Source organism: Phycodurus eques, chromosome 3, assembly GCF_024500275.1.
Source record: "Phycodurus eques isolate BA_2022a chromosome 3, UOR_Pequ_1.1, whole genome shotgun sequence".
In the NCBI taxonomy this organism is placed as follows: Eukaryota; Metazoa; Chordata; class Actinopteri; order Syngnathiformes; family Syngnathidae; genus Phycodurus; species Phycodurus eques.
In genome coordinates, this window is record NC_084527.1 from 14870965 (window position 1) to 14886298 (window position 15334).

Sequence of the window (15334 nt, forward strand, 5' to 3'; positions counted from 1 at the left end):
TCCGATAGGCTGGGATTTGATCTGCAGGATTCCACAGGTTTGCTGTTATTGGGAGTATTGTCGATTTTGTCCTATTGATAGAATAATCTGATAATTGTGAAAATGTCTTTATGAGATTGAAGACGGCTTGAAGAGATGACTTTGATGTCTCGCGGTAGCAAATGGGTCAGTGAATATTGCAAATAGCATTGGTGAAAGTGGGCACCCTTGTCTGGTGGTTTGTGGAATAAAACTTTGTGGTGTGATCCTGTTCGTGGTGACTGTTGCTTTTGGCGAGTTGCATAATTCTGCTATCGAATGTATAAGTGACTGTCCAAAGCCAAATTTGTGTAGTTCTGCAAATAGGAATTACAAGTTAACTTTATCGAAAGCTTTCGCTGCGTCAAGTGACATGATGATTGTTTAAAAGTTTTTATGCTGCAACATGCTTATTAAATTTAATAAATGTCTGACATTATTTCTGGAACTTCGACCATGTCTCATCAAAGTGGTTTATCGGCAGGAGTACCTTTTTAAGTCTTTCTGCAAGGGCTTTCATGATAATCTTGATATCTACATTAAACAGTGATAAGGGCCGATAATTAGCTGGGATAGTGGGGTCTTTGTTTTAGTAGTAGTTTGATTGTCACTGTGCTAATATGGTTACTAATTTGACCTTTACCTTCTATCTCCTTGACTGTTCTGAAAAAGAGGCGCTAGTATTGACTAGAAATGTTTAATAAATTCGACCAAAATTCCATTCGGGCCAGGCGCTCTTCCTCACTGCATATTTTTAATGCAATTAAAAATATTTCATGAATAAAATATATTTTTTAATGTACTTCTGTGATGGTTAACAGGGCATCAAGACTATCCTTAGTTTCTGTGTTTAATTGAGGAATGTTTAGATCATTAAGAAAAGTTTACATTTCTTTTTGGTCTGGGTTGTTCGAAGATGCATATAAGCTGCTATAATAATCGTAAAATATTTTATTTCTAGCGGTGACTGTTTACAGTTGCTGTTTGAATCTTAAAATGGCTGTAATTAATGATTTTTCTTTATTGCGTTAAAGTTGGGTTACAAGAAATGTGCCCGATTTACTGTTGCTCTCAAAGTTGGTGTATCTTAACTGTTGTGGAATAAATTATTTTATTTTTGTTATGATGTCGTCTAATTGATGTTTTGCCTTTTGGAGTTGGTTTCTGAGCTTATCTGTCGGATTCATCGCATACTCTTCTGTGAGATGTTTCATTTTTTCCTCAATTTCATTTTCTAATTTTATTTCTTGTTTTTTCTTGTACGGAGAGTATGATACGATTAAACCGCTCATTACAGATTTCATGGTTTCCCAAAGCAGAGATGGGGATATGGTTGGGGACTCTCTGAATTTACAGAAGTGATCTTCCTCACAAATGAATCAAAGTCCGGGTCTTTCAATAAAGACGTTTTAAAGCCCCATGTTGGTGGCGGTACCAGATTTGTAGGTAGAACGAAATTGGTGTGTGGTCACTCATGATGATTGGATGTATTTTGGAGGTAATTTTAGGAGCCGCTGAATTATGAAAGGAAAACAAATCTATTCTTGAGAAAGAGTGGTGTAGCGACGAAAAAAAAATGTGTACTCTGTTTTTGTAAAAATGTGTTTAGTCTCCTTATGGTTCCACTTTAGTTCTTAATTTGGTGTATGAAATATGAAACACTAGTTGGCCCGAGACCTTCTAAAAAGTATAGCTTTATTGTGTGGCTAATGGTTATTTAATTACTGGTGATAAGAGCTCTGTAGCACACTATTAACTCACTCTCACTTTTTTCCAGCACATTTGTTTGTGCGGGGGAGGTCTGTTTGCAATGTTTAGACAATATTTAGGCAGTTAAGACAACCTTGAATAATCTGCTCACCTCATTCATACCTGTGTGTGTGTGATAGAGAAATAGAGAGAGAGATGCTGGATTCAGCATTGATTCTAATGGCAACACTCACTTTGGGGTTCGAAGTCATTTTTCAGATGCTGGTTTAGAATCAACTGCAAGTCAATGTGGCCACCAAGTAAGGGGAATTATGGTCAACGTTTTCAAACTAAACCATAAAACCAAACAAAATGGGCAAGAAAAATGTGATGGCTAAACTTCCTTGTCTTTTCACTCAATACCATCTGTCCACATGGCTGTTTTCAGATCGACTGGGAATCCCAATGAGTGCGGTGTTGCCAAAAATAGCAGGTGCTAGCACGGTCAATAGAAAATAAATCTACAAGCCACAACATGAGAAATACCTGGACAAGCTAATTAAATCCAAAAAGAGCTGTATGAAAAAAAAACTTTCAAGAGATACAAATGTGAGTGTTTATTATTGTGGTTTGCAGTTGTGCAGAAATGCGCTGCATCATATTGAGAGCTGATTCTAATATTTTGCCCGTGTTGCTATATATTTCGACACCACTGCTTACAACCATCCATGCATCAACTTTGTATGGCGCTTGTCTTCATTGGGTCATGGTTGACCACGGTGAGCTGGAGCTTATCCCATCTGACTTTGGAAGAGAGGCAAGGTACACAATGGACCGGTCATCAGCCAATCGCAGGGCGCATATAGAAAAGCAACATTTCACACTCACATTCACACCTATTGACAATTATAGGCAGCACTTTGCTAACGTTTTTGGAAGGTGGGAGGAAGCCGCAGTAGCAAGGGGAAGACATGCAAAGTCGACATGGAAAGGTCAGAGCTGAAATTCAAACCCAGAACCTCGGAACAGTGAGGCAGACATGCTAATCAAGAGACTATCATGCTGCCCTTCCCATTTTGTTAATCTTTAAAAAAGGAGCATGACTGCATTTGTAAAGGCAGATTTTTTTTTTCAACTCTTATATTGGATATTGTTTGAGTGTGCCGATGTACCTGATATTGTGGTCCATCACCACACCCCGAACTAGAGAGCTAGCCTCAAGGTCACACAGCAAAAAGTGAGGAGGCAGACTCAATGAAAATTAAGTTAAAAGTGAAAATTAGTTGTATGAAACCACTTTTCTTATGGGTCTATGGGCCGTTAATCAATATACAAGTTCTGCTCCCCACAAGGTCAGAGTGACTTGTTTTCCTTTTTTTATAATACAACATTGTAATTGTTGACGTAATGATTCATGCATCACAATGGGCGTGAGGTTCCACGATGAATGTTACCCACTGTTTGTCGCCGATGTTAATCAAAGCGTCAAAGAAACACAGACAAGGCTGCGGATTTTGCTTTCGCGCATTCAAATTCCTTAATGGAAAGTTTGCAAATAGGCACACTTGCCGCTGAGTAGAGCAGGAGGAAGAGAATAGGCTGAAGGATAGAAAACAGATACATGTCGAGGAGGAGGTGAATGTACAGAAAGCGCCTTCTTTGTTTTTTCATTTGCCTCATCCAAGTGGTATTATGCGATCTGATTAAGTGGTCACTATTGTTATAGCTGTTGTTATGCCTTGTGTTGATGATGGAGAGATAAAGCTGACAGCCTCAATATGCTGTAGACGAGTGATAAGGGAGAAGAGTGGCAATTTCTCATTTGAACAGAAATAATCATCCTTTAGACGATTTGGGGCATCTGATAGCTATTTTGTCTCTCTGTCTCAACTGAGAGGAAATAGTTTCTTAGACTGACACTCATCTGATTTGACTCACATTGTTTGTCATGGCCATCAAGTGATCAGAATACGAATCCATATAAAAACCCATTAGTTTTCTTTTACTGCCAGGCTGGACGGACATGGACTCGGCGTCGGGCTGAATGACTGTGTTTAAAGTGTCAGGTTGGCTGTAAGAAGTCTACCTCTGTGGGGGCTCCCCTGCCACTTCCCTGGGGGGCTGAGTGGCGGAAATGACCAGAAAAACTCTGTTGAGCTAGACAGCCTGTAATTTCAGCAGCGAGTGGCGTTCGGTCGCGCTATAATGGAAATCCTGTTGAAATGTGCTACATCCCGGTGTTGAAACACCATTGTGTGAACACTCAGCATACCTCGATAAATGTTAAATTACTGTCTTTAACCCATCATTGTCTTAAAGAATTCCGCTTCTAAAAAAGAAACACAGCGCTTTCTGTAATCTTTGTCTTACCTTACAAAAACACACCATTTCCAATTTAAAAAAAAAAACTACTTTGTCCATAAGAAGCCGACTGGTTAGAGCGTCAGCCTCACAGTTCTGAGGACCCGGGTTCAATCCCCGGCCCCGCCTGTGTGGAGTTTGCATGTTTTCCCCGTGCCTGCGTGGGTTTTCTCCGGGCACTCCGGTTTCCTCCCACATCCCAAAAACATGCATTAATTGGAGACTCTAAATTGCCCGTAGGCATGACTGTGAGTGCGAATGGTTGTTTGTTTCTATGTGCCCTGCGATTGGCTGGCAACCAGTTCAGGGTGTACCCCGCCTCCTGCCCGATGACAGCTGGGATAGGCTCCAGCACGCCCGCGACCCTAGTGATTTGTAGACATGATTATTATTATTTTTTTTTTACAGAACACTATCCTGGGCTATTTCCCTGTCGATGACAGAGCACATGTAGAGACATGCTCGCTATTACATAGTCACTGAGTGGGACTTGAAGTCAGGCTAGTGAACCACAGCGCCTAAAGTGACTCAAATATAAATTACATGATCAAATATTTATAATCTGGTGGTGCATTAGTGGTGAGTAATAAAGTTGAATTTGTATGTACGTCTTCGTTAAGATATCAAACTACAGTGCCATTGTACTGTATGTACAGTTTAGTATGTTGGCATCCATATCAGTCTTAGGAGCCATGGTAGCCCAAGCACGTCCTGTTTTCCAACATGTGGCTTTAGATTTGACAGTGGCTCTTTGCTAGCTCTCCAGGTGACTTGTTAGGATGCTGAACGGAGATGCAGTTGATGTCATGTGTTTTTGTTTTTCTCCTTCAATCTCGTCACACCACTCGCCGGTGAAAGGCCGGTAGAAGGACAGACTTTCCCCTCATCACCCCCATAATCCACCCTAAGCAAATCCCGTTTGTCTCCACTTTCTTTGCTCACACAGATTTTGGATGCAGCAAAACAGTGCGCACAGTTGTCTTCAACTCACCACCAGGGCTCTCCCTTTAAATACCCCGTCTTATTTCTCCCTGAATCCTCCTCAATGACTGCCATGAATGACAATGTTCCCTCTGCTGATAGCAACAGGCTCACCGTCAGCACAAGAACGCCCATTATTCATCACAGCAAGTCCAGTTGCTTCAGAAACTTATGGAAAAGCCACACGGTAATGCATTTGTGATCGAGTGGCACTGTTTCACTGCGTGAAGGTGATACAACTGCTATGCATATTTAACAAGGTGACGGAACGTATGGCAGGACGTCGCGTGGATGCAGCATTCGGCTGCATTGTTTATATCCTACTTCATCTGTTAGTGTCTCACTCCCAACAGTACAGTATGATCACACACTGTTGTTTGGATGTTGAATCAAATCATTTAGGTTGTTCATATCCTTTATTCCCTTTCGCTAATGAACTCATCACGTTTGTTAAAAGGCAACATATCTGCAGGGGGTACACATAGTATCAGTGTGTGAGGTGATTATTTTCACATCCGTTTTGAGGCATTAAGATGATTAAGATCCCCAAAGAAGACCATCATCGTGATAAGATTTTCCTTTTGTGAGGTGTGCATCAGAGAAGATCTTGTAAAAAGAGGATATTGTCCCCTCAACACGCATGAGGTTCAATTAGTCTACACTGGCTGCACCACAAAACAAATGAGCAACACAAAAAAAATCATCCGTAAGTGAAGCATAAAGCATTCAGGTTGGATAGCCTTGCTTGTTAAAAAAAACTCAGTAAAGACAGCAGTGTTTTGGAACAATAAAAGTCATTCGTATTTTGGTAATCGCAGTGAACAGCAGGACCTCATGACAATTTACATAAATAAATAAAAGTTGAACACAATCAGGATGTTGGTTATACTCAAATTGGTCATATTTCAAAACAATTCAATATAGGAAATATTCCTTCCATCCGTTTTCTATGGTGCTTGTCCCTATTAGGGTCATGGGTGAGCTGGAGCCTATTGCATCTGACTGAGCGAGAGGCGAGGTGCCTGGACTGTTTGCCAGGGCACGTATAACAACCAGTCACACTCACATTCACATCAATAGACATAAGAGGGTTGTTTTTGCAATTTGGGAGGAAGCTGAAGTAACCGGAGAAAACCCACACAGGCATGGGAAGAACATGCTAACTCCACACAAGAGGGAGCGGAGATCGGAACTCAGAACCTCAGAACAACGAGGCAGGCGAGCTAACTACTAGGCCACCCTGCTGCCCCATAGAGAAATATTGTAAATTATCTGATCCAGAGAAACAATCCCCATCATAAAACCTGCATTAATTTAGGTTAAAAAATGCTGCTGCTCGCCTTGTAACTGGACGTAAGAGGGAGCATGTGACTCCTATTCTAGCCTACCTCCACTGGCTGCCTGTGTCCTTTAGTGTCTAGTTTAGGATTATGCTATTTGTTTTCAAATCGCGAAATGGTTTTGCCCTGCCTTACCTCTCAGCTGCCCCAACCCTACACTCATGCATGGTACCTCAGGTCACCTAATCAGCTGTTGCTGAAAGTGCCGAAGTTGAAGCCAGTGGTGTCAAACTAATTTTTGTTGCGGTCCACATGGTAGTTGTGGTTTCCCTCGGAGGGCCATTATGACTGTGGACCCATATAAATGCATGATCGCCTCATCTAATAACATATAAAAAGCAAATTGATGGATAACGAGTTTTCAAGTCAGAAGCCAATAAAAAAAACAAAAAAACGCAACAAAACATGCTTGTAAAAATGCTTGTAATACATCTATTACAAGTGAAGACATTTGTAATTTGGGAATTTTCGCAAGGAACATGAAGTCAAGGTACTTGATTTGCTTTTGCAGGATCATGAAATGATGTGGCAGCCTGGATCAGGCCCCCGAGGCCACGTGTTTCACACCTGTGGTTTAAGTGGAAGCTCGGAGGGGATAGACTGATACAGCTTTATTTAATGCTAGGTCCCTCACAGTTCGCCTTATAGTACAACACGTTTTTATCCCGTGGTTTTCAACAAACCATGTGACGCTTTCCTTGTTTCAGTGTCTTATTTGTTTTTAACTGAGAAAGAGGTTTTCTCACCATTAACTCTGGCAATGACATAGGCAGTGGGAGATTAGTGTTTGTTGAGATTTTTACTACTGATGTTGGCTTTCTGCCACCATAGAGGCGTATTGTACTGAGCAGCCAGGACACTACAAGACTTCAGTTACTATGCCACGATGAGTTGCAATTTATGTTCTAAGGTCATCATTATACTTTGCCATCATTGGCACCCTTCTATAGTGATATCAGGTCGGAGTCAATATTTTTGATGAAGACTGATATTAAATCTCACGATATTTGCAGAAATCTCTCAAGATTATCTGATGTCACGCACACAACCTGTTCCAAGTTTTGGTGCAACTTAATACATTTTTTATCCCTGAATAAAATTCAAACTGGACTCTTCTCAGCTACTCTGTGCGTGTGTGAACTTCGTTTGCATTCATAAAACCTACGGCAATGCTCCCCAAAACAGTGTGTACTGTCGCAATACATTTTACGAAAATAGTGTATTAGCCATGCAAAATTGGGCTACAAAATCAAATTTCACCATCATTAATAAGCCATTAAAGGGGTTAGTTGAAATAATAATATATAATTCTGATGAATTTTAAAACATGTACTGCATTATACGGCTGTTATGCTGTGAGACCTGTTCCTTTTGGAATTTCTCATGTAACTAATTGAGGTAACAAAAACATCAGCCACAGTTCTCTTTATGACGAGGTACAGGTCTACACCACCACAAACAGCAACCACAAAAGACAACATATTGTTGAATTAATACCTCTTTGACAGTGTTGAATATTACCGAACATTGTTATCTTTGTAAAATAAATTGTATACAGCTCTGTGGGTATCAATACTGTATATTGGTCATCATTTGGTGGGTGGTCTGTGTGTAGTTAATGTATATATTACAATGTTAGGCTATAGATTTAATTCAGTTCATTAATTTTACATTAATTATATATTTTAAACTCAAACTAGACTGTGTGTTGTATTTATGGCAGCTTTTCTTTTTATGCAAGGCTCCACAAATTGGTCGGGCGAATGGGTGAAGTGACAAAGGGATGGAGGTAGAGAGTTAAATGCAATGGTTTTTGATTCATATAGTGGGCAGCAGTGATGGGAACAACACAGATGGCGTAACTTTGCACACGCGCTTCCCAATAAACCTACTTAAGTGGATTAGCAATGCCACCCTGGGGGCCTCGTCAGACTTAAAACTCTTATCGCAAACACACCGAAAAACAAACAAAAAAACAAACAAAAAAACACCACTTTTATCGGTACCCAACATAGGCGCCCAAAGTGAATTTTGGGAAACCGCTGAGATGTGAGGGATAATTGTGGAAGAATGGGTCAAAAGAAGCATGACGCTCTCATCCTACATTAATTAATTACTGCTGGGTTCGTTGTGCATGTTGTCAAGCTAGCGACAAGAAAAATGAAAAACTAATGCTGGTTGTGAGTAATGAGGGAGACCTGCTTGTTATTCAGTCCACCTGTTTGACTGCTCCCAAAACTTATGTGCATATCAGAATCAGAATAATCTTTATTTGCCAAGTATGTCCAAAAAGCGGCACGGTGGACGACTGGTTAGAGCATCAGCCTCACAGCTCTGAGGACCCGGGTTCAATCCCCGGCCCCGACTGTGTGGAGTTTGCATGTTCTCCCCGTGCCTGCGTGGGTTTTCTCCGGGCACTCCGGTTTCCTACCACATCCCAAAAACATGCATAAATTGGAGACTCTAAATTGCCCGTAGGTGTGACTGTGAGTGCGAATGGTTGTCTGTTTGTATGTGCCCTGCGATTGGCTGGCAACCAGTTCAGGGTGTACCCCGCCTCCTGCCCGATGACAGCTGGGATAGGCTCCAGCACGCCCGCGACCCTAGTGAGGATAAGCGGCTCAGAAAATGGATGGATGTTATGTCCAAAAAACACACAAGGAATTTGTCTCCGGTAGTTGGAGGCGCTCTAGGACAACAACAGAGAGTCCATTGACAGAGAACACTTTTGAGACATAAAGACACTGAGAAAAACAGTCACTGAGCAATAAAGGTTTGCTAGTTATCTGGTAATGCTGGTACAATTTTTAATTTTTTTTATTTTGACAAATGTGCAAAAAGCTGCAGAGTCCTCTAACACTTAGAGCAGTTTGAATGACTAACATAGCAATAGTCCAGTGCAATGACCTTTTCCCAAAGTAAATGTAAAAAGTTTTGTTCATTAAAACTACTTTGACAATTACAATTTATCCAAAATGTTACTTGAGTAAATGTAATGGAGTAAAGGTAGCGCGTTACTACCCACCTCTGTTCTTAACTATGGTAACAGAGAGGTTAAGTCATAATTACAGTAAATATTTGCATTAAACACTTCTAGGCTATAAATAAAAAAAAAAGACAACAACAGTGGTAACTGAAGGCAACTGACCAATGCACCAAAACTGCACATACACAGAGAACGATATTATTTTTTTCCCCCATGAAATTAATTGTTTTCTTATTGTTCCTATTTAACATCCCTCTATTATAGCAAAGCAATTCCCGACAAAACAATGTACAGATCTACTGTATGTTTCCATACATCCATCTACATACTATGTTTGACATTAAAATCTGTTGAAAAACTGTTAGTACGCTAGTTCTGACGACATCAGGTGACCTAATAAATTGGTGCACCAGCCAGGGCTCCTGGCTCATGATTTGATAGCACTAGCGTCAGTGCTAACTCAATTGCAATTGTACATGCATACCGTAGTTGTGTGCATTTGTCGGATGTTTTGTTCTTAGCTCATTAACTGACACCAACATTGCTGACTGTGCTTGAGTGGAAATCATGTAATCCAATCTTGGCAGAAAAATATTTACATTAAAAAGTAGTAACAAAGACATTTTGGAATTTGATCATACCAATTTTTTTTTGGGGGGGGGGGGGGGAGTACACATTGCAAGTTTTCAGCATTTCTCTTAAAACTTAAGCTCATTTAGAATCTGAAGGGTTAACGTCACTACAAATTATTTTATTTTTTTACGTTTTCATTGGCTTTTTGTATGTGTTTTAATGGATGTCAAAAGGCTACCGGTGATGATAACCAAATACAGGAAGTGGACTTTACAGCAAGATAGGAAAGTCTCTAGACACGAGACACGTCTCTATCATGTCTACTCAGTACAATACCACTAATGAGATAATAATTGTCATAAGAATGGAATGTGTTTTGGAGCGTGAGCTGTGTTGAGTTATATGTGAAGCGACTAACCTCCCGAGCAGTAATTTCCCTCTGGAGACCTTTTGTATGACTGTAAAAAAAGAAGAAAAAAACCAATGTTAAAACATTGACAATCCATTCATAACTCTGGATCAGATGACTTCTATTTCCATTATTTCCTATGTGAGGTTCGTGGTTCCACTGTATACTATACATCCTTAAAGATATTTTTGTCTTCTCTCTCTTTGGTAAAGATGATGTATTGGTATATATTTTGTTTGTTGTGTTGTTTTGACACAACTTTCTTCATGTCTGTCTGCTTGTCCACTTCATATGGTTGTTGTTTTTTGTTGTGCAGGTCCAGGCTGGCTGATTTCATGGCAAACTGCCGCAACATCCCCCCCACAGTGAGCACCTGTCCCAACCAAGACAATCACCAGGCCTGCCTGGCCTCCTACACAAGGCTCATCGGTCAGTATCATCGTGACGGCGCGGGAGATTGTTTGAAAGAGAGCGAAAGAGAAAAGAAGCGACCTGCTGGGAGATCTCACAATATTTGTCATAATTTCAGCAGCACTGTGAGATTACAGGAGATGGTTCGTGGACTAGAGAAGATGAAACAGTGCTGCAGCACTCTAGTCCTCGTTTCTTTATTTATTTATTTAATCCCGTGTAGCAGGCAGAAGAGTGAGACTGTCATCTTTTCCCTGACGGCTACGATATCTCCCCCAGCGGCCTGGCCATCAGTTTACTACTAGAAGTAATTAGGGAGGCACAGAGAGAGTGTTTACTTAATTAAAAGCCTTGAGGACCATCTGTTTGCTCATATTTAATGTTGCTCCAACAATGTGCACTGGCTAATGCATGCGTATTTTGATAACAGCACCTCAGTGGTGACGTCTGGGCTCGTTGGGAGATTATACGCAGTGCAAAATTGGAATTCTTTTTTAGCACGCAAGTTGCATGTGAGCATAGATTGCACACAGAGAGGAGATAAGTCACGCTGCTCACACAAAGTGGATGACATGGCTGACTCCAGCTGACAGACCTTTCAAAAGTGAAGTGTTTTGCCGCAGCACTGTTCTCGTCCAACAGCGCGGTGCACTTCTTAAAGCACCTGCTTTGCAAAAATATCCATAAGCATAATGGCCTCTTTACATCAAAAATGAAGTATTACGAGCGCTCGCCTCCCATAAAAACTAAAACAGTACAATGTCATTCCCGCATTGTCGTGTTTTCTACAAACTATTTGCAATAAATGTCGTCCATTATTGTCCATTAGTGACCCATAGATTTTCGTCCTAATGTCTGGATGTGTTTGTGTATATCCTCACAGGGACGGACATGACGCCCAACTATGTGGACAGCAGCTTCAGCCACTGGATCATCTCACCCTGGTGCACCTGCAAGGGCAGCGGAAACCAGGAAGAGGAGTGTGCCAATTTCCTGCGGAGTTTCACCGACAACACTTGCCTGAGTGAGCCACGTTCCGCTCTTCCACACCAAAACCCACTGGGGCAGAACAGAAAAGAAGGAAGACATTGATTCAGAGACTTCATTATGTATACTAGTGATTGCTTTAGCAAGAAACATGACACAGGGATCCAAGGAACTAACATCCGTTTACCAATGGCATACAATTAGCTATTTTCTAGCACAGCAGCGTAACGACATGTCGCCACGCTCAGTTACCACTGTGGTTGTCTTTTTTTATTTATAGCCTAGAAGTGTTTCATGCAAATATTTACTGTAATTATGACTTAACCACTCTGTTACCACAGTTAAGTACAGAGGTGGGTAGTAGTGCGCTACCTTTACTCCATTACATTTACTCAAGTAACATTTTGGATAAATTGTACTTGTCAGAGTAGTTTTAATGAAGCAAACTTTTTACTTTTTCTCAAGTATTTATGTAAAGAAGAAACGGTACATTTGCTCCATTACAATGATCTACATGCCGCTCGCTACATTCATTTATCAATAATTGCCTGCGCGATCTATTTTTAGATTTTCATTTTCGACTTCCGCATCGGGCGCCATTGCTCCAATCCACTGTGATTACCACAGTGATGTTTGACTCAAATTCCTCAATCAAACGACACAAGAAAGTCACATGTCCGCATGCAAACTCTTCTATTGGGCTTGGAGGGCCAATCAACCTGATGAAAGCAGTGCATGGTGTCTATCGTACACTACTATTTGAGAAAATACAGTATGTCGAATGGGCTAAGTGAAAATATAAGGAAGGATTAATGTAACTTCAAGTCGTCATCAAATTTGTCAGCTCTACACTTTCATTCAACTTCAACAGACATCTCTTTGCCAGCTGATTAAATTGGAATTAGTGAATTAAGTTTGTCAGAAATAAGTCCTTTCTTAAGCTCATCCTTTCTTCAGGCCACATCTGCCCAGACCTTAACACAAAAGAAACCATTTGAATTGTCATTTTCACTGGCAGTCTCAGGCTTATCACTTACGGGAGAAAAGTGTCATAAAAATCAGTCACAAAATTAAATAATACATATCTTCTGTACATGTTATGCTCAAGAAGACAGCGACTGCAGCTCAACAAGGTGGTTCGCTCAAACATGCTCACTTTCTCTTTCAGTCAGCAGAAGAAAATCCTTCCTTGATATGGCAGCATGCTCGGTGCTACACGACACCTTTAACGTGTTCCACCGTGTGGATAAATGCTTTCAGACCATTTCAATAGATTGCAGGGGTTCCCTTTTAGCTGAATGTGCAGGATGAGGGATGAGGCTTGGAGCTGAGGCGGCGTCTTGAAAATAACTCCCAAAATTCAGCATCTCCCCCTCTGCAGTCAAGGGGAACGGGCGATAAACTTCGACACACCAGGGAGGAGAGGGGACACAATCTTTGCATTTCCTATAGCAACCTCACTCTAAGAATGGAGTATAAATTTACCGTGTATAAATGTTCTGCATCCATCTCTGCAGGTAGGCTAAATGAAAAAGAAGCTACTGTAGTTATCCACAAACCGAATATACTATAATTGGACATAATTGTAACCATTTCGAAGTACTTTTAAGTGTAGTATAATTTTGCATGTAAGGTACCTGCAGCCAACTGGTTTGACACACAACAGCATCTGTAGCGCATTGTTTCCCAACATTTATTGAGCCAAGGCATACCATTTCACATTAGCAAATCTCACGGCACCACTCCAAACAAAAATGTCAGAAAAAGTATGAATACTGAAATAATGTTAACGCTGTCTCAATTTGCTCACAATTGGACTCGGTGTGAAATGTGGCCCTGTTTAATTGAACATAAAACTGAATGAGGGGCGTGCAGAGACCTTTGGAGGGGGAGGTGGTCAAAGTTAAAAGAGAGGGCACATGGAACAAGAGTTTGAAACAGACTATTCATGAAAACTGAATAAGGAAAGGCACTTGCCTTAAGGACACCAGGAATTGCAGTTTCTAGCAAAGGTGCGCACCATTTGCTTAGCTGTTAATCGGAATGATATCAGACCCACCAATTAGTATTTTATGCGCAAATGACACCTATTTTGTGGTGATATATTAGCATTTTGTCTGCATGCCGCAACTATAATGTGGCCAAAATAAAATAACTATTCTGTGTACATGTTAGTGGATATATTCTACAGAACTGTTTTTGTTTTCAGTGAAATACAATTGAGAAATAGATTTTCGAAGGTGGTCCACCTCACATTCTCCGTCGACGGCATAGCATTACTTCTCTGCCCTCAATTACTCTGTAATTACAATATGTAGAGTTAGTTTTCTACTTTTCTGTAACGTTAGACACATTAATTAAGAACCTTCTGCAGGACAGTAAATAAAATATCTCAACAATACACTCATAACACTTCTGCTCTCGGGTTAATTTACCAAACCATTATCATAAAAGGAAAATGCGTTGTGACAAGGAATTTAACCACTTTTTAAATATAAATTAAGACTTCAAATGCTCAGCTTTGTAGTCAAATTGGACTAGGCGGTGTGTCAAGGTAAGACACTATTAGTAATCGTTGTAGTGGCTGCCTTGAGTTAAACTTTTCGGTTGTCCTGATCACAGTAAAAAAAAAAAAAAAACACCAGAAGTAAATAGAGAGGGATATCACAACTGTCGAGTTCTTTGCAGTTCATGACCGTGCACACAACTGACCGACCAATGGTCAAGCAGAACAACGGCGACGCGCCATCCTTGACAATTCACTATTTTGACGACTGGGATTTTCCAATGAAGTCGGTGCTTACAGCCTAATGGTATTGCGTTTTATGCATTAACTGTTTTTGCTTCCATTAATTTGCAATTCAGGATTGCACTTGGTAATACCACATGTATTCAGTTAGCCCTTGCTAAAGTCGTATTTTTTGGAGTACATTTATTTTTTAAATTATTATATATCCATCCATCCATCCATTTTCTGAGCCGCTTCTCCTCACTAGGGTCGGGGTACAGCTCTTGTACTGGACCTCATTAATGGTTATAATTTTTTATTTAGTACATGCATACATGTTAAGTATGCAGCTGTGCAATATTGCGTAGGTGTAAATCATGTTTGTGTCCGGTAGGATTAGACGTGTGGGAAAAGACCATTTTACCTTTTGTTCTGTGCTGTTTTGAGTTTGATCAGTGGTGTAAAATCTATTCAAAGTCATCTCTGCATGCTGACCTTATAATGGAGGTGGTTGCCAAGCAATTATATGCCTTCTCTCCTCCTGGGTTGGGCAAAGAGACACAAGTGTCGTGTTTTAAATGCCTGAGAAATTAAAAGGTACACCGCCACTACTTTGCCACGTGTCTGAAAAGCTGACTGAAAGGGGGTTTATCACATTTCTGCAGAGGCTCGCACATGTGCTTAGACACAACAAATGCACTGACGGCGAAGAAGTACCTCATATGTATTCACACTAATGCTGTCCTGTTAGAGTCACCTGATTGGCTTATTTTAAAAAGATCCAATTTCTTGGTGCGCAAATTGATCGCAACACAAATTTGGGTTCATCATCTCAAAGTGTGGCCGCGCCG

At 40.6% G+C, this 15334-nt stretch overlaps 1 protein-coding gene across 1 annotated transcript in view; it reads left to right on the forward strand.

Annotated features, from left to right (window-relative positions):
- Nucleotides 1–15334, forward strand: part of LOC133400633 (GDNF family receptor alpha-2-like) — an 81804-nt gene that overhangs the window by 59664 nt on the left and 6806 nt on the right. The window contains exons 5-6 of the mRNA XM_061673479.1: nucleotides 10674–10786; nucleotides 11652–11792. Coding sequence (XP_061529463.1) covers nucleotides 10674–10786; nucleotides 11652–11792 — 254 coding nt within the window. The remainder of the gene's footprint in view (nucleotides 1–10673; nucleotides 10787–11651; nucleotides 11793–15334) is intronic.